Source organism: Alexandromys fortis, unplaced genomic scaffold, assembly GCF_014885135.2.
Source record: "Alexandromys fortis isolate MF-2015 unplaced genomic scaffold, M_Fortis_MF-2015_v1.1 scaffold_22, whole genome shotgun sequence".
Taxonomy (NCBI): Eukaryota; Metazoa; Chordata; class Mammalia; order Rodentia; family Cricetidae; genus Alexandromys; species Alexandromys fortis.
In genome coordinates this window covers 5,968,963-5,994,777 of record NW_026067900.1, presented here as the reverse complement: position 1 = coordinate 5,994,777, position 25,815 = coordinate 5,968,963, and the positions used below count along the sequence as shown (strand labels likewise).

Genomic DNA, 25,815 nt, shown 5'->3' with positions numbered 1-25,815 from the left:
AATAGAGGTAGGCAGGAAAACTAAACTGAATGCTAGGAGAAAGGAGGTGGAGTCAGAGAGAAGCCATGTAGCCCCTCCTGAGACGAAGCTTTACCTGGTAAGCCACAGCCATGTGATGATACACAGATTCATGGAGATGGGTTAAATTAATATATAAGAGTTTGCAAATAAGAAGCTAGAGCTAATGGGCCAAACAGTGATTTAATTAATACAGTTTCTGTGTGATTATTTCAGGGTAAAGTGGCCAGGGACTAACTAGAAGTCACCTCCAACAGGCTAGTGTCTGAAAAGAGAGAAGAGAAGGGAAAAGGAAAGTCCAGAGAAGCTGATGGGCTGAGTAGCATAAACAGTGGCCACAGGCAGTGTCTTCAGGTCTTTTCTTTTGGGTTGATCAACATACAACACAAAGGATCTTCTGATCTTGAGAAAAATGGGAAGGTGGTACAGGATTCTAGAAGTCAAACTGGTTGGTTGCCTTAGCATTCCATTCAGTGCGTAAACGTTGACTTAATAGATCTATTCTCACTCTCTGCCTGGAACCTGTCACCTTTGTAGGAAATACATTTGTAGTCTTTTGCTTTGATAGAATGAGGTATTTGCATGAGTGCAGGAAGTAGGGAAGGGACTGTGGAGACCAGAACCCAGGTCTTACGCAGGAACAGTAAGCACTCTCAACTGCAGAGCTATCCTTCCTGCCCTAACCACTCACTTTTCAACAAGTGTTCATTGACACTGAAATGCATGGCTAAGTATAATAAAGCATTTCGTTTATTTTTCTTTTCTGATATTTGAATTTGTTTTGATTTTGATTGGAATGGATGTTTTATGAAATATAGACGGAAGAACCCCGTGGGAGTAAAAGGCATTGAGAATAAGATGGACCCCTAGGAACTATCTCCTCAAATCTAGTGCTTGGCCTGCAAACCTAGTAGTTGGGAGGCAGAGGCAGGAGGAATGGGAGTTTTGAGGCCAGCATAAACTGTATACTCAGTCTCAAAAAAACAAAACTAAGCAAGTAACTCTCCTCTATGCCACTTTTTGATTTGGGGTCTTTAGCTCAGGATGGCCTTCTCCATCCTCAGCTTCTCATAAATGGTGTTTCTACTCACTGCCCAACCCACTTCCTCCTTCAGTCTGAAAACGTTTGTATAAGGCATCCAAATGGTTTAAATAATGAGTATAAATGATACTAGTAAGGACTAGACAACTATTTAACTTCCTGGCATTCAGGGAGAAGGTACATTTTTATTACATTCAGGAAAGTGGGAAATTCTGATAAGAAAAAAAAAAGAGTGCATTGGTGGTGATTTGTATAATCCATATTACAGTAGCTTGAAGAATCTCAGTTTTTAGTTGGCCGGGGTAGGAGTGCCATGAAGTGAAGGTATTACTAAATTGTTACATGAAATTGTTTCCATTTGTTCATGGGGTCAGTGCTCCCCCTTGGAGCAGACAGCAACAAGAGTTCATGAGCATAAATAAACCCTGCATCTAAGAAACACTAGGAGGCGTCACTTTGTCCAATAGCATTTTGTTATACGTACTTATAGCTTGACTTGAGGACTCCCTTCTCTCTCTTCCCCACTGAACTTTCTAGAGCAGTCCTCTTCTAAAAAGGGCCAAATAAATAAATAAATAAAATCTTCCAAACACAGGTCAACCCAGAATAAATGGAACACACAAGGAAGCCTTCCCAAAGAGAGATCTGATATTTGGTGATGTTTCCAGTCTAAACCAAACAGTTCTGAGCCAGGTCCTTCATCATTGATTAAAAGAACAGGGTTTGGGTATCTGTTCTTTGGAACTGGGTGTGTTCTAAGTGAGACAAACAGCAATCACAAATTCGCATGCCTCCATAACAAAGACTTAACTATCAAATAGGAAGTTTGATTAGGTAACTTGTAAAGCCATATTTCTGTGGTAAGACTGACCGAGTGAAACTGGGGGAAAAAAAATCTTGACAGAAGGAGATGCCATGGAGCCATGTGGGAAACAAAAACAGAAGCCCATTCCTTTAGCTGTCTCTTTTCTTGATCATTAGTGTTTCTTAGGATAACTCCAGTCTTGTTTATAAAATGTACATGTGTTTGTGTGCACAGCTGGGACTGAAGTCATTCTGATAGAATTCCTGTGTCTGCTCATGGCAGTGAGGTAAAAAGCTGTTGAATTATAATCTTGTTGAGGACAGGGTAGAGTTTTGACTTTTGGCTCCAAAAGCGTTTATTTAGCACCATGCCTTGGCTGTATGACACGTGTATTAAGTATTTTTTCATATTCATTTGTTGATATTAACCTGTCAGTACTATTAATTAACATGGAATTTGTGCTGCCAGCTCTTTCTCAGATTCTCAACAGAATTCTAGTTCTATCTGACACAGTCAATAAATAGTGTAATAAATGATGTGAAATTCTAATTAAATCATTTTTAACACTTATTGTGTGCGTGCATGAATATACCATACAGTGCATGTGGAGGTCAGAGGACAGCTTTGAGAGCTGGTTCTCTCCTTCTGCCATGTGGCTTCTAGGGATAGAACTCAAGTGGTCGAAAAAGACAAAACAAAACAAAAACCAGCTCAGGTTATGCAACAATCACCTTACCCACTGAGCCATCTCTCCAGCCCTAAAGCTCCACTTTAATATTGGGTCTTCCGTATTTGTCAGGAATAGCGTTGGCTATTCATTGACGGGAATATTACTTCTTTATTTAAAAACACACATACAGAAACCGTATGGAAGCGTGAAGATAGTTTCATCTTTTAATTTCAATATTCCAGCTTTTCTTTAAAAAATTAGAGCCACATGTTCGGCAACACATTGACATATTAAATAACTTTTTAAACAGAAGAAATAAATTCAGGTTACCACCCAACCTTCTGTACCAGATATAATGTTAGGTGCATGGCATGACAGTCCCAACCCTTAAAAAACTCCCAATCTAGCGACAGAATCAACACACAAATTTGTATTTGCCATAATAGATATGAAAACCTTCCCCAAGTGTAGCACTAACTCTAATTGTTATTAACAATAAAAACTCGGAGTCAGCTATTGGGGTGAATGCTGAAGATCAGAGAAGCAGAGTGGCCTGCCACTAGAGTTCTTACCTCTACCAGTGCTCAGACCAAAGGGACAGATTGATCCTGTCCTCAGAATGCTGCCTCAGACTGCATCGTCAAACTGCATCTGAGCTCCTGTCTCCTCCCACCTTATATTCACCTCTCTGCCCAGCCACACCCCTTCCGTCTCCACCTCTCTAGTGCTAGGATTAAAGGCGTGTGACTCCCAGGTACTGGGATTAAACATGTGAGTCGCCACCACCTGGCTGTTTCTCTTTTAGACTGGATCCATTTCGTGTAGGGAGTGGGCTTGGACTCAGAAGAGATCCATCTGCCTCTGTCTTCAGAGTGCTGGGATTAAAGGTGTGTGCCACCACTGCTTGACCTCTATGGTTACCTAGTGGTTTATCGCCACTCTCTGATTCCCAGACGAGCTTTGTTAGGTTACAAACAAAATCTCACCACACCCGTCAGTTTTTCATAGAAAGAGGGAGTCCTGTGACTTCCTCTGAAATAGTTTCGTGAGAAGTATAAGAAGCCGTCCCTTCTTTCATCCCTTATGGCTCCATGGCATCTCCTTCTGTCAAGATTTTTTTCCCCCAGTTTTACTCAGTCAGTCTTACCACAGAAATATGGCTTTACAAGTTACCTAATCAAACTTCCTATTTGATGGTTAAGTCTTTGTTATGGAGGCATGCGAATTTGTGATTGCTGTTTGTCTCACTTAGAACACACCCAGTTCCAAAGAACAGATACCCAAACCCTGTTCTTTTAATCAATGATGATGGACCTGGCTCAGAACTGTTTGGTTTAGACTGGAAACATCACCAAATATCAGATCTCTCTTTGGGAAGGCTTCCTTGTGTGTTCCATTTATTCTGGTTTGACCTGTGTTTGGAAGATTTTATTTATTTACTTATTTTGAGCATATGCAAAAAAGTTCTCAAAGGCTTCAGTAAATTTGCGTATTTTTATTCCAATTAACCAGCCAGAAACTGTAGCAGGAAACGGGATTGTGTTGATATTTTTCGGTGAAATTATGATACTTTAAGAAGGAAGCGCGTGCATGCGCACGCGCACACACTCGCACACCAGTTGCTTGAGCATGTATGGGCACATGGGGGAATGGACTTGGGGGAGGGTAGACTATGATCGGATTTGGAATAAAGTCTAGATGTAGGCCCCACATCCAAACTTCAATCTCCTCTGGTCGGACAGCTTCAGTCAAGCACAGTCATGGCCCACTTAACGACTCTATCTTCTTTACATGAAGTTCAGAGGCCAACGGCTTCTTGCAGTCATGATCCTCAAGAGTTGGCCACTCTCTTCAGTTTGTTCCTGTGGAGGCTCGTTCGTCTCCAGTGTTTCTTCTGCAGAGGCCTGGCTGGTCTTCTCTGCACCCGCCGACCCCAACACAAACCCCTCCCCGGCTCCCCCTCAGGAAAACCTTCCTTCCTAGGCCGAATCTTTCTTTTGTGGGGCTTCTTCAGGCCAAGTTCGGAACTTGCTCATCAAGACTTAACTTCCCGAGGCTGACTCTGGTTCCACCAAGGGCCGGGCTCAAGCCTCTCGCAGAACTCGTTGTCCCCCGTGCGGGGCTCAGGTGCAACGGCGCGCTCAGGTGAGCGAGCTGATTTGCGCGGCGTGAGGGGCTTCGCGCTTTTCCCAGAGTCCGCCCACCACAGCTGCGGCTCCACAGCCTCCCGCGTCCGGCGTGGCTGAGCTCGGGAATGGCAGCGGGTGGCGAATCCAGATGCTACCCAGCTGCGTCCCCGCCGCTGCACTTCAGGGCGCCGCCAGCGTGAGGAGACGCCCGCTGCCGGCCGCGGGCTTTGTCCGTCCGCCGCCCCGCCCCGCCCCGCCCCGCCTCGCGCCTCCCCGCCCCCTCCGCGGTCCCACTTCCTCGGCGCGGGAGGCGGGAGCGCGCCGGGCAGCGAGGGGTTAAGCCGACGCGCTTGAGGCGCGGAGGGATCCGGAGGCGAGCGGAGCTCGGTGCTGAGGCCGCCTCAGCGAAAAAAAAAAATGTCCGCCTGAGGAGACCCACAAGTTCTATCGGGGGGACCGCCAGCCCGCCCGGGGAGCCACGGGCGGCCAAGCCCGAGAGCCGCCCGAGCCGCGCGGACCCAAGCGCTCGCGCGGGCCCGAGGCCACCGAGCCGCCGGCGGCGCGAAGAGAAGGGGTGGGGGGGGAAGCCTGAGCCCGCGCTCCCGGCCAAAGTGAACTTTAATCGGGGAGGTTGGATGCAGAGCCCGTGCGGCAGGTAACCGCGGGCGGCGGGCGGGACGCGCGGAACTCGGGTCCCTTTGTACCGCGCGGAGCCCGGGGCCGCGTCCAAGTTGCGGCGCGCGGCGGGGCGGAGGCGCGAGCCGCGGGGTCCAGGCCCGGGCAGCGGCGGTCGGCCTGCGCGGCGCTCGGGGCTCGGCGCTCGGGGCCCGGGAGCCGCCGAGCCCGTCTCATTGTTCCGCGAGTCCCGGGCAGGGCGGCCCAAGTGGGAGGAGGAGGCCGGGCGGGAGTTTGCGGTGCGCGGACGCGCGTGGGGCGCTCTCCGCCACCCCGGGGACCCCCGCTGGGGACGTCCGGGCCGCAGACGCGGGCCTGTGAGCGGCGCGCTCCCCGCAACTTGTCAGCTCTATTGTTGCCGAGCGAGTGAGTCACTTGCTCTCCGGGTCGCGGCAGCTCTCTTGCTCCCTCGCTGGGCGCGGGCTCGTTCGGTACTCCGCCTCTGGGGACCACGAAGCCGAGCCACCTTGGAAACTTGCGGGAGCCATCGAGCCACGCGTGGGTTCCCGCAGCTGAGCGGTAGCGGGGCTCACCCGCCTCTGCCCATCCCTCCCTCGGTGGGGATGCGTGGGGGTCTGGCGTGTCGGCCGGTGCCCCCCGACCCCGAGCGCTGCCCCTGCCCCTCTCACGTCGGGCCCCCGGGTCTCCGCGACTCAGCTTGTCTCCTCCGCCCGTAGGACCTGCTAGAAGTGGCTGAAGATGAATCCCCAGCAGCAGCGCATGGCCGCGATAGGGACCGACAAGGAGCTGAGCGACCTGCTGGACTTCAGTGCGGTAGGAGAGCTTTCCTCCGCATCTTGGGGTTCTGCTGCGGTTTCCCGAGATAGCGAGCTAGGGAGGAAAGGGGGAAAGCGACATGGCAGCCGCCAACTGCATCTGCTTTTCAGCGATTCTCCGGAGGGCTGGAGTCCAGCTCCCCCAAGTTGGACACCTGAACTTTGATGTAATGTCTAGACTTGCAGATTTCAAACTTTAATGCCAGAGGGGTCATTGGATTTAACCAGTTAGGAGAAGAACAGTGCAGTCATGAGCTTTGGTTGAGCCTAGCCTTGATGATTATTAGGGATTTTAGACTTTGTATGAAAGATTTCTTTCCCCCCTGAAACTCTTCTCAGTATCTTCCTTCCCCAAGACTTCATGTGGCTTGTGGTACCTGAAAATGTGTCAGCTTCAGAGAAGTCGACCTAGCGGTAGAATTCCAGGCCTTCTGAGTTGAGTACTTTAACTATGCGGATGCAGTGTGCATACGTAACGTGGAAAATGATTTAAAAGTAAAAGATGAAGCCACAGAGCCCATTGCCCTTATTTGTTGCTAATGGCTTGAATTTCAACGTTAACTGTGCCTCGAAGGCGGGACCGATACCTGCTATATTAGAACTGATATTTATTATCTTTCTGGTGTGTGGTGGTTTCATCGGACGCGATTCTGATTACAAGTGCTATAAGTAATGTTAATGCAATGGGAATCACTTAGGGCCAAAGTGAAGATCATGGGTAAAATTTTACTGTTTAGACTTAATTATCTTGGAATCTTGCCTGTGGCCGGGTTTTGATAGCAAATGTCACCAGTTTTCCCAAGCAGTCTTAGTAAGTAATATCACTTGTTATTGCCATGCTTGGTCTGAATGTATCTTCCATTTTTATTTCAAACTCTATGAAAATTAAGGAATTAATTGATGACACTTGAACTTTTCTTTGCAAGGAGTCTAGAAGAATTTCAGGATTAACAGATGCATTTGGCTTATTTTGCAGATGTTTTCCCCACCTGTTAATAGTGGGAAAACAAGACCGACGACCCTGGGAAGCAGTCAGTTCAGCGGGTCAGGTAAGATGACGCTGAAAATCAGAAATTTATGTTTTAGTGCTCTGGCACATTTTAATAGAAAGCATAAAGCATTTTAGTGCCCGTCACACATTCTGTACCGTGTCTGGTTAGAATTATAAACTGAAAAAAGTCTCAAACTTGGAGCCTTGTCTTAAAGATTCCTTGATATGTTTTAAAGGATTTCAACATAGATTTCAAGTTGCTCTCTTTTTGTGACTGTCAAGATTGAAAATTGTCTTGAACATGGTTGATTGGGTCATGATTGTGTTTAGAAAAATGCCTGAAGAAGGTGCTCTGTGATTTATGGGTGTTCCTTTTATATGCAGACATTTATTTTCAGCTCATTAGCATTATTAAATCCCAGCTTCTAAAATGGATAAAAGTATTACTGATATATGTGCATAAAAGGTAGAATTGAGACAAATAATAATTAGTTAGGTGTATTTATTTAAAAATGGCTCTTACATTGGAAATCTTTAGAAAATCAGTAATTTTGTGGACATCAATTTAAAATGTTAATTTTATGTTAGAAATAAAAACTTAGATTATTTTAAATGATATATGAATCTAATTTAAAAAAAAATTAGGATTTTTTTAAAAAATTAGATTCCTAAGCCAATACTACTAATGTTAAATTTGTTTGCTTTTGGTGTACTGTTTTGTCATATTACTAAGCTTGGAATTTAGAAATGAATTTTCCAGAGCAGGATATATTCTAGTTCATAGAAGTTGTAACTTCTGTTCACTTAAATTTATTCTTCAGTGTCCAAAGAGCTGGGGAGAAAAGCAATGAGAGCATCATCCTGAGAAAACCGGCTGTTAGGTTTCTGGGCAGAAGCTCAGTCAGTGCTTTTTGTTTACCCTAGTAAAATCATAACTGGTTTCCAAATGCTGTGAGAGCGGAACACCTGGAAATGCGGTTAATTTTATAACCGGGTTTAATGTTTTATTCTATTTCTACTTTATATTTAAAAACCATTTGTTTAAAATCACACATTAGGTTGGCAGACATTACACCATGTGGGAATACTATAGGATGCCTGTCATTTAACGTGTTGAATAGGAAAGCACTTTTGGATTTCATATAAGCTAGAGGATAGTAATCTTGATTATAAAGATATGAAATGTTAGCCAACTTCCAACCCTTCTCCCACCTCTTTTCTCTCGCTAGTAAGCACTGGAGCATTTTCTGCTTTTTGGACTAGAAGTAGAAAATTATTTGTAGAGAAGTAGCTGTGTTGCAGCCCTCTGCTAGTATTTAGAGGACATCTTAATTTTTATAGCTAAGAGTTCAATGTTAAGAACTTTCAGATGTACGTTTTGTAAGACAGGATAGGTGCTTGGTATGCCCTCCTGTGGGTCCTGATTGCTGTTTCATACTGTTAGCTTCAGTTCAGGTTGTGGAAAATGTTTAACTGGGCATTGATTAGGATAGGAACATTAGAAACTTGTTATGAGAGTGGGGTTATACTTAAGAATTAGAATGGCTTCTGATTTGAAAATGTCTGGTGGATTGCAGGCATGGCACTGGCATTTGCCACCACTCTTCAAGGCGTCACACGAATATTTGTGAGAGAAGACACACTCATTTCTCTGCATTAAGATGTTATTTGGGAATTTCTGTATTTTGTGGACATCCACATATTCTGTGGATATGCCCTTGAGTAATTAGAAGATCTAAATTTTGAAATGAGAAAATTGTGTGAGGTTATTTTACAAGATACCTGGTGGATACAGTTTCTCTATACCCTTTCTTATCTCAAAGTGAATGTTTAAAAGAAATTGGCACAGTACTATTCTGTGTATGTACTGTACATGTATCTTATTGACATTTGATTAACCTATGCTGATTTCAAAGGATATTTGTGACACACTATAGTTTCTGTTGATGTGCAGCACATAGGACGTGAAGATCTCATGGTCCTTTTGAAGAGCTGCTTGTAAAGAATAGAGGTTTTGTCTTTGGAGTAACATTTGGGACACCTTTTGCTTTGTGAGAGCTGCAGTTTATAATGTGCAGTATTACGTCCTCCTCTTTATTCATCCCTTTAAAGAATGACTTAATTTTGTAGTTGATTATTTTTGAGATACCATTTAAATATGTACAATACTTTTGTGTCTTTTTACCTGAAGTACCCAGTATATTCTATAGAACGAGATGTTGCTTTTATCTTGTTTCTGAAGCAAAACAAATAACGTGCATAGTAGCCGGCACTAGAAATTCATTATAGAGAAGATGAACGTGTATTTATTACTTGAATCTGTACAATGTCGTTTCTTCCTCAAGATGTTATTTCCTTTACATTATAGTTAGACTGTAAATTAGTCCACTTGGTGTGATAGACTGTGTGAGATGTTCCGTAGTGACCTTGTGATAAGTGTTTCTTTGGAAATGAAGGGTGGGGTACAACAGCTTCAAATATAGTTATAGGAAACAATATATGCATCTTAGTATATTGGCTCATACTTGTAATCTCAGCTCAGAGGCAAAGGCAGGAGGGACAGGAATTCAAGGTTACAACTGAATACATAGAAAATTAAAGCCCAGAGTGGGCTACATGAGACTGTGGAAACAAACCAAAACAAAAAACAAAAGGGAAACTATCCACAGATCCAGTGTTGCTTTCTCCATTTTCTTCCAGTGGTAATGTTTTCCTTAAGTGTAGCATGGTGTCACAAATAGGGTAATGATAGTGGTAAAGACAGCCTTATGCTGCCCTTTTATAATTGCATACACTTTCCTACTAATTAAAAAATCCATAGCATTATTAAGTATTTACTCTCTCCATTATGTATGCTAAGATTATTAAGTGTGGACGCATCATATAACTTTTCAAATTGCTATAATGAAATTTGAATACATCTAGTAAAAAAGAAATGAAGACAGAAAACCATTTATTAATGTATTTTAAAAGTGAATTATAGTACAAACAGAAATGGTGATTTTTAAATAAAATGGAGACTAAATTGGCCTATATCAAGGTATTTTCAGGTTACGAGTGGAGTGTGGGCCTCAGTGTATACCAGTTAGAGTTGAGATTTAGGATAACTATGTTTTATTAATATGTACATGATAAGATTCAACATTTTAGATACTGCTTTACTGATGAATAGTAATGACAGAGTAAGCAATTGTATGGGGACACGTAATATTTTAAGTTAAAATGATTTATTAAAGTAAAAGGTAATTAGTAAAAGGTCTTTTTGGAAAACCTTGTAAGTACAAATATGGAAGACAGAAAATTAAAACACAGGATTGTAGCTGTGAGCACGGTGCCTCTTCATCAGACCACAGTGCTTGAGACTTGCTACACTTAGTGAAAGGTGCTTATAATCGGTCATTTTTGTCTTTTCATCAACAGCTTAAATATAAATTTATATTTCTGTCTTTAAACTATCTTTTGGTATATTGTCTTCCTTGAGTTTCACAATGGTTTTTTTGGATAGGAAAATAAAAACATTCAGCTTTGATTATAATCACAGTTGTTTCTGCATTTTGATTTATCAGAATCATAGAGCATACACAGTTATTAAGGCCAGATAGTCTTTTCTGTTCTTAAACAGTTGGTTACCATTCTTGAAATTCACTGACTGCTTTATATTGTTGAAGACTCGGGCATCTTGTTACAAGAGAGTGCTTAAAGTTAGAGGTGCTTAATTAGGATGCTGTTAGGTGGGAACCGAGGAAGGAAAGAAAATCTTGTTTCTGCACAGGGCATAAGCTACCTTAAAACAAAACCAAACCAAGAAAAAAGAAAAGAACCAAAAACTAAAAAAACCAACAAAATATCGAACAGTTCGATTGCTTTTGGGTGTCACCTGAATGTTTACTTTTAGTTGGGAATGTTGAAATTACAGATCTAAAGTATTTATAAAGTGAGAAAACCAACGTATCACCGCAGAAGACTAGAGATTGGTATCCTGCTTTGTTAAATAGTTGAGCCATATGATTGTCAGTTAGATAACCATTTATTAATTATTACTTTATGCAGCCTGGTCTTGTGGTACTAGCTTTTGGGAAATAGAGAAGGTCATAGACTGGAAGTGGAGACATTTCATTGTTTACGTATAAAGATAAAATATAAAACTGGATGGTAAACTTCTGTATGTACAGAATATCAAGAACTGTATATTAGTATAATTTATGTTGAGTCCATAAGAGGGTTGTGCTATAGAGTGAGGGAACTAGCTAAACTTAAAAGGTTTGATTTAGTGTTCACTTGTGAAGGCAATATGCAGGATTATTCATGGAGGAGAAGAATTCAACTTCCCAGAAGTTGGGATAGTATAAAATAGTAATTTGATGTAACTGAAGAGTCTGTACAGTTTGAGAAAAGAGAAGTTGGCTTTAACCAGTTGCCATTCCAGAATTCATGTTTGCAAGCTTATCTAGAGCTGCATTGTTGGGGTCACATTCAGATATCAACACTTACTAGCTTACTATAGGCTACTGTTCTTAATCTGTTCGGTAATAGCTACTGGTAAGTTTGTTTTATGATCAGAGGAGCTAATAAATGGGAAACCCCAAGAACAGCACTTGGTATGCAGTAAGTTGTGGCAGAATGAATTGTTCCTGGGAAGGCACTGGAATAAGGAAGGTATTTATTTAGGAAGTTGTACTAATCTAAAGATGAGATACTAAGGTTTGGATTTAGTCACAGTGTGTATGGGAAGTAGAAGGAAAGAAAATAGTAGGAGTAAAGGATTCACAGACTCTGAAGAGTCAGAATTCTGTGGCTAAGAGAGACGACAACTCAGGGTTACAGTTCTGGCACGATTAAAGGGTGGTGGTTCTGAAAATAATGAAAGTAATTGAGTCTTAAATTGAACACAACCTACTTGGGGGAGTAGTTAGCAGTGGAACAGTTACCTAGAGTTCTGATAGGCGGGAGAAGTAGATTGAAGCCATATTAAGGTGTTTAGCTGTTAACTAAAAGTTTATAGGTTTGAATCCTATCAATCTAGAAGAGGATTTAGCTTAATTAAAGCGATTGATTTGCATTCATTGATAAATCATTGCGTTTGATTCCTTGTGTTGTGAAAACCAAACCAAATAAAAAACAAGGAGCATCCCCTACGTATTCCCCCACCCCAGTAACAGAAGACACATGGATATTTAAAGGACTGGAAACCCTTGTGGCTAATTTGGAGATTTTTGAGGGGAAAATGCTGGGAAATGAGTTAAAGTGTTGTTTTAGAACAAAACAAAAGCAAATAACTCACCCTTACATCTGCCTATAAAATTAATGTATAGTTGTCAATGGTCAAGTTGGAGAATAGGAAAAAAATTCACCCTTATTTCACTGTTCAGAGAAAACTGTTAGGTTTTTGATTTGTTTCTTTTAGTCTTTTTTTCTCCACCTAGAAGTGCTGTATTTGTATTCCAATGTGAAATCTTAATGGTAGTTCTACTTTATATCACCCCCTAAAAATTTCACTACATATTCTTCCATGAGCATTTTCTCTACCGACTTGGTTTAAAAATATTTGCATCTCTTGCATGGAGTAGATACAGCAATACTTCAGTTTTCTGATTGTTTGAATATAGGGATTTTGTTAATTTTACTTTTGATATAAATAATGTGGTAATTAACACTTCTTTGTACCTATGTGTATTTACCCATATATATTTTTTCTTTGATAAAGGATACAGATTTTTTTCCATACCCTATAAGTTATAATTAAGGAGTTAATGAATTCTTTAGGGAAATAAACTCAGTGAGATAAATGATGAGGCTAAGAATTGATGTTAATGGTAGATTTAGGTGCATATAATCTGACTTTGGTTGATTATTTAAGGTAAAAGTACAGTGCTTATAAAGCATGAATGGAGTGAGTGGTGGTGACATTTCACTCACTGTACCGGTATTATATATAAAGGGTTTATGCATTTACTGGGGAGACTTACCTGCCGTCTTTGACTTGTGCTTATTGAGACGGAGAGAAACCAATTGAATTAGTGAGAAAGTCCTTGAATTCTGGCTTTTCAGGAAAGAGGCAGAGTCCTGTAGTGGGTGGAGTTGGCCTTCAGAGCCGTGTTGTTGGCCTGGAATCAGTGCTTTCAATTTACTAGCAGTGTGGCCCTAAGCACATCATTCAAATCCCCTGAGGACACTTTTCTTATTTGTGTAAAGTAGATTATACCTATTTTCAGAATCGTAGTGAGGATCAGGTAAAGTTGTTTATTGTGTATTTTTGCATACCATAAAGCTAACTCAAATGGTTATAATTACTAATGTGGCATCCACCCTCCCCCACTTTTCAACAGAATCTCACTGTGCTGTCCTAGAACTCACTGTGGAGTCCAGAGCAGACTTGAATTTATGATAATCCTCCTGCCTCAGCCTCCAAAATGATGGGATTACAGGCCTGAACTACTATATTCACGATACAGTGTCTTCTTAACTAGAATTTATAGGTATATTAACAGTAATAATTATAATCAGTATTATAGGCAGTGTTTATTAATTTTTATGATAGGCATTGTCCTAAGTAGTTTACAGAATTATCTTTGTGGTGGTGGAGTTGAATAAATGCTTCGTGAGGGCAACATATCAAGCTGCTCTTTTGATGTGATAATTATATGTATTTTTATATGTTACATGTATAAGATGTAAAAAAAGTTCAAGAATAGCTTTGAAAGATCATCTGGTTACTAAGGAACTAAACTGCTGTATACTGTCTTCTCCTCTTCCTCCTCCTCCTTTTTTTCCTAGATTATTTCTTCTTAATGTTATTTTGTAGACCTCCAGGTATTATAGCGTACAGAATAGTGGAATGAGTATACTTTTTGCAGACCTTCCATGCTTAGGTATTATCATTCCTTTGATGTAGGTAATGTTTTCTCCATATTTTCTCCACTTGCTTTAAATTCTTAAAGGAATAAAAATGACATAACCTGAGAGAATAACTAGGAGACAGGCTAGGAGGAAGTGCAGAAGGTGTTGGATTAAAACAGTGGTTCTCAACATATGGCTGTGACCTCTTTTGTTGAATGACCCTTTCATGGAGTCACCTAAGCCCATCATAAAATACAGATATTCACACTATAGTTAATAAGTACAAAAATTACAGTTATGAAGTAGCAATGAAAATAATTGTATGGTTGGGGTCACCACAATGTTTGAAACTGTATTAAAGGGTTGAGGAACTGTATTAAAAGGTCGCAACATTAGGAAGGTTGAGAACCACTGGGTTGAACTTCTCCACTTTTCTCAATGGTAGAGAAAGGATGCACTGCAAATTACCAGAAGCAGTCTTAACTAAATTTCTTGTATTTCACTTCCTAATGCCTAGCACAAACATGCTTGTTGTAAAACTGAGGCTCTGAAGGTTACCATGCTTAGCACATGGCCCTGCTTGTTTCTAGCTCTGCTTTGTGTCTGGAGATAGGGCCAGGGATGGGTTACCATCTCTGGGATGAGACTGTCCTGCCCTCCTCAGCTAGGCTCAGTTCTAGAGCTCTTTCTTTCTTTCTTTCTTTCTTTCTTTCTTTCTTTCTTTCTTTCTTTCTTTCTTTCTTTCTTTCTTTCTTTCTTTCCTTTCTTTCTTATGTATACAATATTCTTTCTGTGTGTATGCCTGAAGGCCAGAAGAGGGCACCAGACCTCATTTCAGATGGTTGTGAGCCACCATGTGGTTGCTGGGAATTGAACTCAGGACCTTTGGAAGAGCAGGCAATGCTCTTAACCGCTGAGCCATCTCTCCAGCCCTAGAGCATATTCTTTAGCTGTCTTTTCTTCTTACAGAAGACTATGTTTAAAGCAAAAATGGCTTTGTAGGTAGAAAACTGTTCATAAACTAAAGCTTAGGTAGATAAGTACATTATATGACTGCTATTTGAACCTGCTTTCAGATGTTTCCAGTCAGGTCATTCTATAATTTAAAAAAAAAAAAAAGATTTTATTTTATTTTTTAGTTTTTTTTTCAAGTCAGGGTTTCTCTGTAGCTTTGGTGCCTGGTCTGGAACTAGCTCTTAGACCAGGCTGGCCTCGAACTCACAGAGATCCGCCTGCCTCTGCCTCCCGAGTGCTGGGATTAAAGGCGTGCGCCACCACTGCCCGGCAAGATTTATTATTTTTATTTTATGTGTATAGGTATTTGCCTGCATGAGCCTGCCTGGTGACCATGGAGGCCAGAAAAGGATGTTGGATCCCTTGGAACTAAAATTACAGATGGTTGTAAGCCATTGTGTGAGTGCTGAGAGTTAAGTCCTCTAAAAAATTGGCTGGTGCTTTTGACCACTGAGCTGTTCCTTTAGCCCCCATCCTATAATTTTTAAATATACATTTTAAATGGGAAAAAATTCTATTTTTATAAAAATACCTTAATTTCTGTTCTTTGTTTAAAATGTGCTCTCATGTGTTGCAGTTTAAAATTGTGGTCTTAGAGTGGCCATGATGAGTCATTTAAGCTCTTCAAGGCTGCTTGGGGACGGGAAGATCACACAGAAATGAAAACAGATTAAGGATTGGTGACTAGTCTTCATTCTAGCCAATCATGAGTCAGAGATGGAATCTTTAGAGTAATATTATAAAACAGTCTGAGATACCTTATAGGATAGACTTGCTTTTTTTTTTTTTTTAACTTTGCTACCACATCTCAAAATACTTTTTGTTTGTTAATAGGCATGGTAGTTTATACCTATGATCATAGAGTGTACAAGGCTAAAGCTGGAGGATTGTGAATTTGAGGTTAGCCTGGGTTTTTTAGTGAAATCCAGGTCAGCCTCGTCTAAAGAATGCCAAACCAAAAGAATCAAAAGGTAAAGTTTGTCCAAGATGTCATTTTGTCTACTGCTTTGGGGTTAAGAGAGCATCTAGTTTGGGACTGGGAGGTTTTCAGAGTTGTGATAATTAGATGGATGAAGCATCCTTCGTGGAACCAGGTGGAAGTCCTGGTTGGACTGTCTTTGCTTCTAGTGACCTAGTGTGGGCTGGATCACTTCAAATTAGTGGCTGTAGCACCATTTTATTGGTGACTGGCAGAGTATAGGTTGGACATAATGTGACTGACTTTTCACTCTAAACAGAGTTGTATTTGTGAGCATGGCAGGATTTGTGTTCGGAGCTACCATTCTTTAGTTCTGGAGACATATCTTGTTTTGAAGTTTTTGGAGACAGATGAAGTTTGCTTGTGCTATTGGACAGGAGAAAACACTAACCTCACTTTGAAGTTACGGTAGAAACATGGTGTGGCCATATTTAGGTTCTGTATTGACCATTGTGGAACCGGCTTGACATTTCTGAGTTTTCCTGATTTTTAAGTTTCTCTGAGGCTTTATTTGGAAGCTCTACCAAGTGAAGCTGCCGTTGTTATCTGGTCAGAGGCTCATGTACTTTCTGGTTGCTGTTGTCATCTTAGGTTTTTGTAAACTGCCCCCTCCCCCCCAGGGTCTCGCTGTCGCTTTGGAGGCTGTCCTGGAACTAGCTCTTGTAGACCAGACTGGCCTCGAACTCAAAGAGATCCGCCTGCCTCTGCCTCCTGAGTGCTGGGATTAAAGGTGTGCATCACCACTTCCTGGCTTTTGTGAACTGTTTTGCACTGTTGGTTCCAGTATGGAATAAAACTAAGAGAAGGGCTTTCTTTCTTTTTTGTCTTTTTTTCTTCCCATATTGACTCTCTTGGGGCTGTCAAGTTAGGTCAGTGATAACGGCACTTACTGCCAAGCCTGAAGACCTGAGTTTGATCCCTGCGACTCTCTTGGTGGGAGGAGAGACCTGACTCTCACAAGCTATTTTCTGACCTCTACATGTGCTTTGTGACATATTTGCATGTCCCTCCCCCATAAACAGGACAAAAAAGCCACCTCTTATGTCAAATCTCTTGGTGAGGACATAGAACAGCTCGGATGGATTAGGCTCGTTCCTGGAGGTATTTCAAGACTCCAGGTGTCCTTAATGTCTCTTACCTGAGTGTCAGCTGTCTGTTTCTAGTCCAGGTTAAGTATGTTTTGTTTGCTGTAACTCCCATTTCTGGGCTGTAGGTGCATAGTCACTCGTTGTAATTTTGAAACCCAGAAAAGTCTAAAATTTTTACCTACAAATTTAGTGGATAACTTTTGCTGGTAATGTGTGGTTTAGTATTAAGGGAGGACATTGATACTGTTTATGATCCTAGTTTTTGTATGTTTATCAGACGTTGGAGCAATTTATAACATAGTTTATATACTATATTTTTTTCTAAAATTGGAAAACCCCCACCTTCCTAAACTTTTTTACCTTCTCAAAAAAATTTCTTTATATTAAAGTGTAGACTGGAAACTTGAAATACAGGAAAAAAATGTGGTAAGTTAGTTCAGTAACAAGTTCTTGGGCTAGAGGATTTTCAGGCTGGGTTTTGTTCTTTGAGAGTCTTCTTTAATAGATTGATTAGGGACTTAGATTCTACTTTGAGGATCAACTAGCTGTCTTATCTTTGGGCCAAGGAATACTCACACTTCTGTTAAATCATGCAGGAAGGCATTCAAGGTACTCTTGGTGTGATACTTATATAACCAGCATTAGTAGATGATCCTTTCAAAAGGAAACCTCATTCTTTACCATTCTCTTTCTGAATTTTGTCAGTTGTTTGGTAGCGGATAGAGAAGAAAATCCTCCCAACTTTACAAAGAAAATGTGGAACCATGATACTTACAGGTTATAGATAAAAATCATTCTTTAACTTTTTTTATTTTTGGAAAAGTTTTTAGATGAGTCCCATAATTGTTATTCCTATAATACACTCATGGCAGTATTTTTTATTTTTTAAAATCATGATTTTAATGAGTGAAATCTTTAGAGCCTATGATTGGTTCTGTGCCACTACTATTAATACAGCTATAGAAGTAACGAAACTTCCATAGTATAGTGAATTGGGCTTTTGGAGAGTCTGCTCCGACTTTTCCATCTACTTTGCAAACCTGTATGTTTCACTGCTCCTAGTGTTAACTGTCTGAAGAACCATGATACAGTATTGGATAATTAGCTTAGCTGCTAACTGTATGGTAAGAACACAAAGCAGGCTCTGTAGCTAAGGTTTCTCTTGCTTTCATATTTACTTAGCCTCTCTTTTCTAGCCTCCTAGCAGTGCTGCAGTGAGCAGACTCCATTTACATCAAGATAGTTAAACTCTGGAGACTCACTCAACAAGTTGTAATAGCACTTGGTTCTGCCCAGTGACTGCCGGAAGGGGCAGTCTCAATCATTATAAAATTGCTTCATAAATATTTGCTCATATGCTGTTTACTTCATGATTCTTGTAAGAGCTTGGTAACTGTTCATTTCACAAAGGAAACAAATCAAGAGGGATGCATGTTTGGTGTGGTTTCTGCCTGTCCCTCTAGCAGCAGCTGATGAACTAGCGGTAGTCGCACCTGCACTGATACCAATCTGCACTAGGCAGAGTTTGTCTAAAGGAGGAACTTACTGTCTCTAGAAATCGTTAGAGTTTCTTGTTAAAACAAGGAGTCTAATGTAGGGTAAGGTTTATATTCTCCAAAGTAAAGTGCTTCAAGACTTGTTTTTATTAAAAAGAAAACAGTATAGTCATGAGTTTACATAAAACAGGTAAGCATTTAAAAAAGTATTGAAGATGTTAATTGTAAACAGCTACAGTCTGAATCATCTCTGGGGGAATGGGACTTTTGTGTCTTACTGTTTAGTTGTCTTTGTGTTTTTGGAAGAATAGGAAATTTTATAGTTGTTATGTATTGGGATATTCACACCTATTTTCAGTTGTGATGGTAGAAGAGATTACATCTCCCACTGGCTTTTCTGATGGTTTGGCTGTAAATGTCAATGAAAAGCACAGGCAAGTGATGTGCAAAACTAAAAACTATCGGAATTTGCATGAGGGCTCTTAAATTTACCATTACCTACTTTAGAGTATTGTCATCTGCCTTTGTCTGTTTATTTGCTGTGATTGGTTGTTATTGTTATTTGGACTATAAAGTCCTTGAAAACGTGGTATTTTACCCTTGTGATTCAGCAAAATACCACCTTTTAAAGTTCATAAACTCTTGATTTAGGTTTGGTCTTAAGTGATAATTTGGAAAGAGATTAAATACCCCAGTATTTATTTATTTTTTTCCTTAGTATAGTCTTCCTGGTAAGAGAAATTATTAAGATTTTATGAAGATTAACTGACTAAGTCTTGAAGTATGCACTGTTTAGTAGACTACTGTTTAGTAGAATGGTTTACCTGTTCTCTCATTTCTTCCACAAAATTTGTAGCCCATTCAGGACTCCACATTTAAGTATCAACGATAAGCAGGAAGTGGCCAAGTGGTAAAGCCATTGAGGTTTTAACATGAGTACAGCTGGCTCTGCAGAACCTGGTTCTAAGCAATGAGAAGTGATACTTTGATGGTGGTGGTGGTGGTGGTGGTGGTGGTGGTGGGATGTGTGTATGTGTGTGCGTGCATGTGCGTGTTCTGTTCCCACCCTCCCTGAAAAGAGTGTGTGGTACATTTATTCTTAGTAATGTCACACTGTGGAGAGAAGGCAGAACTTGTTTGGTTCTTGCCTTAGCTGGTCATAGGAACTCACTTTTGTAAGAGCTGTAGGAACTATTTTACTACCATATAGAACTGTTAAATGCCCAGGCCAGGACTTTGAAAGTTAGGCTTCTTCCTAAACAACCTTGATTTTTGCCAGTTGATTTGGGCTTCGGTTTGGAAATGAGGTTGTGTAGTTTGCAGTACAGTAGGTGTGGAGAAGAGTTCTGAAGAACAGCGAGAAGACAAGTCGAACAGGGATGTCTGGTCCCTGCTTAACTTGTGACAAAATAAATATTTCACTTAGTACTCTGAGTCACCTTTGGTTAGATTTTTAGGGACAAGACTAGTTTTGTTGATTCTAGAAATATGTTATCTGCATGTGTTCATGTATAATTTTGTTCAGTGCTAGACTCTGTTTCAGGGCCTCATGTATACCACTGAGGTATACACCTGATTCCCTGAGAGATTGTACAGCTAGATAGATATATCTTTAGCAAGTATTTCCTCCTCCTCTTCTCTTCCTCCCCTCTTCATTATTTACTTTTATAAAGAGTTAGGTTGGCCATTATGATGTAATTACTCTGAAGTTAAAATGTTATCAATGTATATGTGATTTGGAAAGATATTGTTTCCTCTTCTGTTGAATGATAAGACACCATGGCCAAAGTAACTTATAAAGAAAGTTTATTTGGGGCTCACTGTTTCATGGCATGGGGCATGGTAGCAGGCAGGCTTTTGGGTATGGCTCTGAAGCAGTAGCTGAAAGCTTAGGTCTTGAGACACAACTCTTGATGCAGAGATATTGTAAGAGGCTGCTTGTTTGTTTCAGGCTGCCCAGACTCCCAAAATAACCACTCAGAAACTGTATTAATTAAATCACTGCTTGGCCTGTTAGCTCAAGCTTCTTATTGGCTAGCTGTTACATCTTAATTTAACCCATTTCTATTAATCTGTGTATTGCCACATGGTCGTGGCTTCCCAGGTAAAGTTCTATCCATTATCCTGCATCTGTCTACAGCCAAGCAAGCTACGTGGCTTCTCTCTCTGACCCTGCCTACTCTTTTTATGAAGCATGGCTACATTCTGTTAAGCCATTGGCTGAAAGCAGCTTTTTTATTCATTAACCAATAAAAGCAACACATATACAAAAGGACTTCCCACACCACAGAGAGAGCTAACTGGGAATGGTTTTTGGAAAACCTTGACGTGTGCCCCCAGTGACACACCTCCTCCAGCAAGGCCTTCCCTCCTAATCTTTCCCATACAGTCCTACCAACTGGAGACCAACTTTTAACTATATGAGTCTATGGTGGCCCTTATTTAAATCATCAAACCTCAGTTGAAGTAGTATATCAGGAGACTTCTTGTTTTATATTAATCTGGAGCTGTGATAAAATAATAAAAATCTCATCTCTATAGTCTTCCATTTTCTACTACTGGAGCTACTCAACTGATTTAAGACCACTTAATGTGAGCTATCAGCTGTTGGGATACTTGCTTCTGCATCTCAGCCCTCACAGTTTTCCTCTACAACAGTTTTATTTTCTTACATAGCCTGATAGAGTAGATACTATTTTTCAGAATCTCAGTGACTTCCATTTGCTTGTAAAACCTTTTAGATTTCTGAGAATACCTTGGTAGACTCAGCGTTGATGGATTTAGTTTCTGAAAAATGCCCATTTGCCCCCTGTGAAAAGAGTAGGTTTGTGTTTATTCAGTGGCTCTGAGATGAGATAATTGGTATTTTTATGATATGAATGGAGCCTTTGTGTTTTTGAATGTTGTAAAACAAAGCTGTATTTATAAACACATTTCAAAAAATATAAATGACACTTTTTGGTGAAGATGTTCACTGAATAGCAAGAAAGTTCAGAAAAGGGAGCTTTGTTAGCAATTAATAATAACCTAACTGTTTCTACTGACTGTCTCATTGATGTTTAGAGTACCTGATTTTAGAAACTTTTGCGTTAAAAATAATCTTCAGATGGTGTTATAGTTCAAAAATACTTTATGAGATAAAATGTTCCTTTACAAGTTTAGAGTTTTAAAATAATTATCTTTGTTTATAATGTATTCCAAATAAAAATAGTCACAAAAATATCTCTAGGAAGTCCTTGCTTGATGCCAGATACAAGATGAACAGGGTACTATACTATGGTCTAGTTGATTTAGTGTAAATAAGCAATATCACAAGTCTTCAGACAAAATCTAAAGTTAGTCTTTAGGTTTTGAAAATTAAAGTGACCTTTTTCTTGTCATTCTCTTTTCCAAGATTTAAAACAAAGATCTTACTTCACTTTTATGTGTATGAATATTTTGCTTGCATGTATATAAATACATCCATTGTGTGTGCAGTGCTTGAGGAGACCAGAAGAGGGTGTCTAATACCCTGTTCAGATGTAACTGAACCAGGGTTCTCTGCTCTTTTCCATTCCTTTCCTCTTCTTTTCTTGCTTTCCTTTCTTTTTATTTAATTTTTTTTTCATTTTGCATACCAACCCCAGTTCCTGCTCCTTCCTCTTCTCCTGCCCACCCCCCACCTAACCCCTTTCCCACCCCCATCCACTTCTCAGAGGGGGTAAGGCCTACTTTGGGGAGTCAAGGAAGTCTGAGCAAGGTATCCCACCATAAGGAATGGGCTCCAAAAAAGCCAGTTCATATACGTGGGATAAGTCCTGTCCCATTGCCAGTCTCTCCCCTCCCCCAACAGATCAAGCCACATAATTGTCACCTACATTCAGAGGTCCTAGTTCAGTCCAGAGTCGACCCCCCTCCCACCCTGCTCATATCATCTCTCTTCCCTCTTCTCAACTGAAATCCAGGAGCTCAGCCCAGTGCTTGTCTGTGGATCTCTGTGTCTGCTTCTATCTGTTACTGGATGTAGGTTCTATGATGAGAATTAAGGTAGTCACTAATCTGATTATAGAGGAAGGCCGGTTCAGGCACCCTCTCTACTCTTGCTAGAAGTCATCTGGTGAATTTCTGGGAATTTTCCTAGCACCAGGTTTCTTCCTAACCCCATAATGGTTCCCTCTCATTGCTCTCCCTCTCCATTCTTCCCGCACTAGGACGTCTCTATTCCTCATGTTCTCATCCCCATCCTTCTTTTCTACTCCCCCCCCCCCCCCCAGTTTACCCAGGAGATCTTAACTATTTCCCCTTCCTGGTGCCCTTCATGTGTGTCCCTCTTATGGACCTCCTTTTTACCTAGCTTTTCTGGGCTGGTTATCCTCTGCTTTACACCCAATATCCACTTTAGGAGTAAGTACGCACCATGTTTATCTTTCTGGGTCTGGGTTACCTCACTCAGGATGGCTTTTTCTAGTTCTGTCCATTTGAGTGCAAACTTGTACAGCCACTTTGGAAATCAGTATGGCAGTTTCTCAGAAAATTGGAAATGAATCTACCTCAAGACTCAGCTTTACCACTTTTGGGCATGTACCCAAAGGATACACAATCATACCACAAGGACATTTGCTCAACTATGTTCATACAACCTAGATGCCCCTCAACCGAAGAATGGATAAAGAACTTTCTGGTCACAGACATTTCTAGCATCACAAAGAGTTTGGGATTTTCCTCTGTTGCTCTCTTCATCTTACAATCCTTTACTAGAATCACCCATCACTAACACCTTGCCCAATATTCACTTCAAAGCTCATTCTTAGCTTTTATTCAATCTCCAGTTCTAAACTGCCCCTCATTTTAAGTTAGTTATTGTATTAAATTCTTCACTCTCAGGTACCATATTCTTTTCTCAGCTTTGCTGCTGCTGTAGCTGACTGCCTGAGACTAAGCAGTTTATGAACAGAAGTTATTATCCCATGGTCTGTAGGTTGAGAAGTCACATGTCACCGTTCCAGTGTGTGGGCAGGGGACCAGACCCTTTTAGACATTAATCCTTTCATACGAGTGAAGCCCTCATGACCTGAACATTTCTACATAGACCTCAACTCCCAAAACTGTTGCATGGGCCTTGGTGGATGCAAACAGCTCAGACTAGCTAAATAATAGGATGTAGTAGGAGCTGTGGGCCTCTTCCCACAGCCCGGCTCCTGGCCGCCTGGCTAGCTTATGCCCAAAATAACTACACGTAAACTGTATTCTTTTAAACACTGCCTGGCCCATTAGTTCACATCTTGATTAACCCATTTCTATTAATGTGTGTAGCACTCCAAGGTGCGCTTACTGGGAAGATTCTAGCCTATGTCCATCCTGGGTTGGAGCTTCATCCAGAGTTTCAACAAATGCAACCTGTAAGGGAGGCACTTACATAAATACTATCGTAGTTTAATGTATGAAATTTTATATTTCCATAGATTTGCTCTCCTTAAGATTATCTTACCAGTGCTTCATAGAGTGGTTTAAGCAAATCGACTCCCCTGTTGAGTTTGAGGAGTATTTGTAGTGTGATGAATGAGTAAACATAAGACTGTACTTAGAAGTAAGGTCAGTTTTCTGCTTATTCAGTGATCATACTGATTGAAGGAGTAAGAACAGATGTAAAGAACTTCCTGAGTGATGTCTCCCTTGTATTATTCACTGTCCCTGCAGTGATCAATTGATTGGCACAGAAGATTCTGTTTTAATCAGTGTTACCAATTCTTTAGAGAGCCATGTGTTAGGATGGCCTTAAGTTTGTTTGTTTTTTTGAGACAGGTTTTCTCTTTATCTTTTATTTTATTTTTTATATAGGATCTCTCTGTTTAGCTTATCTGGTGCATCCTCTTGCTTCTGCTTCCTAAATATTTTGATTAAAGTTCTGTACCACTATAGCTGGTCAGAGGAAATTTTTGTTTGCTTATTTGGAGATTTTTAAATTAAGTACTTTACCTTAACATCAAATTATCTAACTGATATTAGAGCAATTAAATGAGCTTATTTATGTCAGCAGTGTTCTGTTTTCAGAAGAATATAGTGTTCATAACCAAGCTGCATTGTGTTCTAGAATGATTAGGTTTATTTCTGGGGAACTCTGGAGTTCTATTGCATTCTGTACAACTCATTTGGTTGTCTTCGGTATATTTTAATTGCTTTTAAGTCAACTTCAGATGCAGGTTCTTAGTACATTTTCATTCATATTAGTAGTAGGTAGACACTGATGTTTGTAACAGTACTGTACACTTGTAAGCTTGCAGTTGTATTAGCTGCCTGCTGTTTAGGTGTAAAGAAATGGGTAGTTTCATTTAGCCATTAGATTAGAGTCAAAGTCATATTTAACCTGAAGTGTTTGTTCATTTGAGTAAGGAGAAAGGAGATGGAATTTCATGAAGAATCGTCAATGTGCCCCGATCACCTGCATGGTGCTTTACCTTTATTAATTAAATTTGATGGCTCTATAGAAGTATTATTTCTTAAACCTTTGAAACTCAGAGAGTTTATTGTATATTTTTGTTCTGTGGTAATTGCCATTACATTTCTCTGCTTCAGTATTTTGAATAATAACTTTTGTGTTTTTTTTTGTTTGTTTGTTTGTTTTTTGAAGACTGAGTTTTTCTGTGTAACAGTCCTGGTTATCCTGGAACTTGGTATGTAGACCAGGCAATTCTTGAACTCATGGAGATCCACCTGCCTCTGCCTCTCAGTGCTGGGATTAAAGGTGTGCACCACCACCCCCTGGGTTGAATAGTTTTATAGAGATATGATGATACACTGGTATCTTCAGACTTGTGCAACACTGCATACCCCATTCATTAAGAAATATCATTCCTATTAGAACTGAGTCTCCCTTCTTCCTTCTATTCAGCCCCTGGCAATAGCTCGTCTGTCTGTTTCCATGGATTTGTCTGTTTTGGTCATTACATATAAACAAATCATAAAATAAGTATTTTGTGATTAGCTCATTTCACTTAGCATATTTTCAAGGTTCATCCATGGTGTCGCTTATGTCAATACTTAGTTCCTTTGTGATTGAAAAATATTCCCTTATTTGGTTGTACTACATTTTATTTATCTTTCCATTATTTAATTAAGGTTTGTTTTGTTTTACCTTCTGAGGGGTTGATGCCAGAGTGGTGAACACTTTTGTCAATGATTTTCCAATTTTCTTGTATATAATCAAGTATCATTTATGAGGTTTATTCTTAGAAATATATCCTTATATATAAACATACAATGTACTTACACAAGTATTGGTTAATCTAACAATGTGGCCTCTTAATGTATTCTAAAGA

The 25,815-nt window shown here is 40.3% G+C and overlaps 1 protein-coding gene across 3 annotated transcripts in view; it reads left to right on the top strand.

The window, feature by feature from the left end:
• The first annotated feature begins 5,012 nt into the window (after positions 1-5,012).
• Positions 5,013-25,815, top strand: part of Tcf12 (transcription factor 12) — a 268,114-nt gene continuing 247,311 nt past the window's right edge. Inside the window, exons 1-3 of one of the 3 annotated variants that reach the window (XM_050127365.1) lie at positions 5,013-5,319; positions 6,017-6,113; positions 7,092-7,164. In XM_050127365.1, the coding sequence (XP_049983322.1) occupies positions 6,039-6,113; positions 7,092-7,164 (148 nt within the window). In that variant the 5' untranslated portion in view covers positions 5,013-5,319; positions 6,017-6,038. Of the gene's footprint in view, positions 5,320-6,016; positions 6,114-7,091; positions 7,165-25,815 lie in introns of those variants that run through there. The other 2 variants (XM_050127384.1, XM_050127395.1) reach the window with 2 other exon arrangements.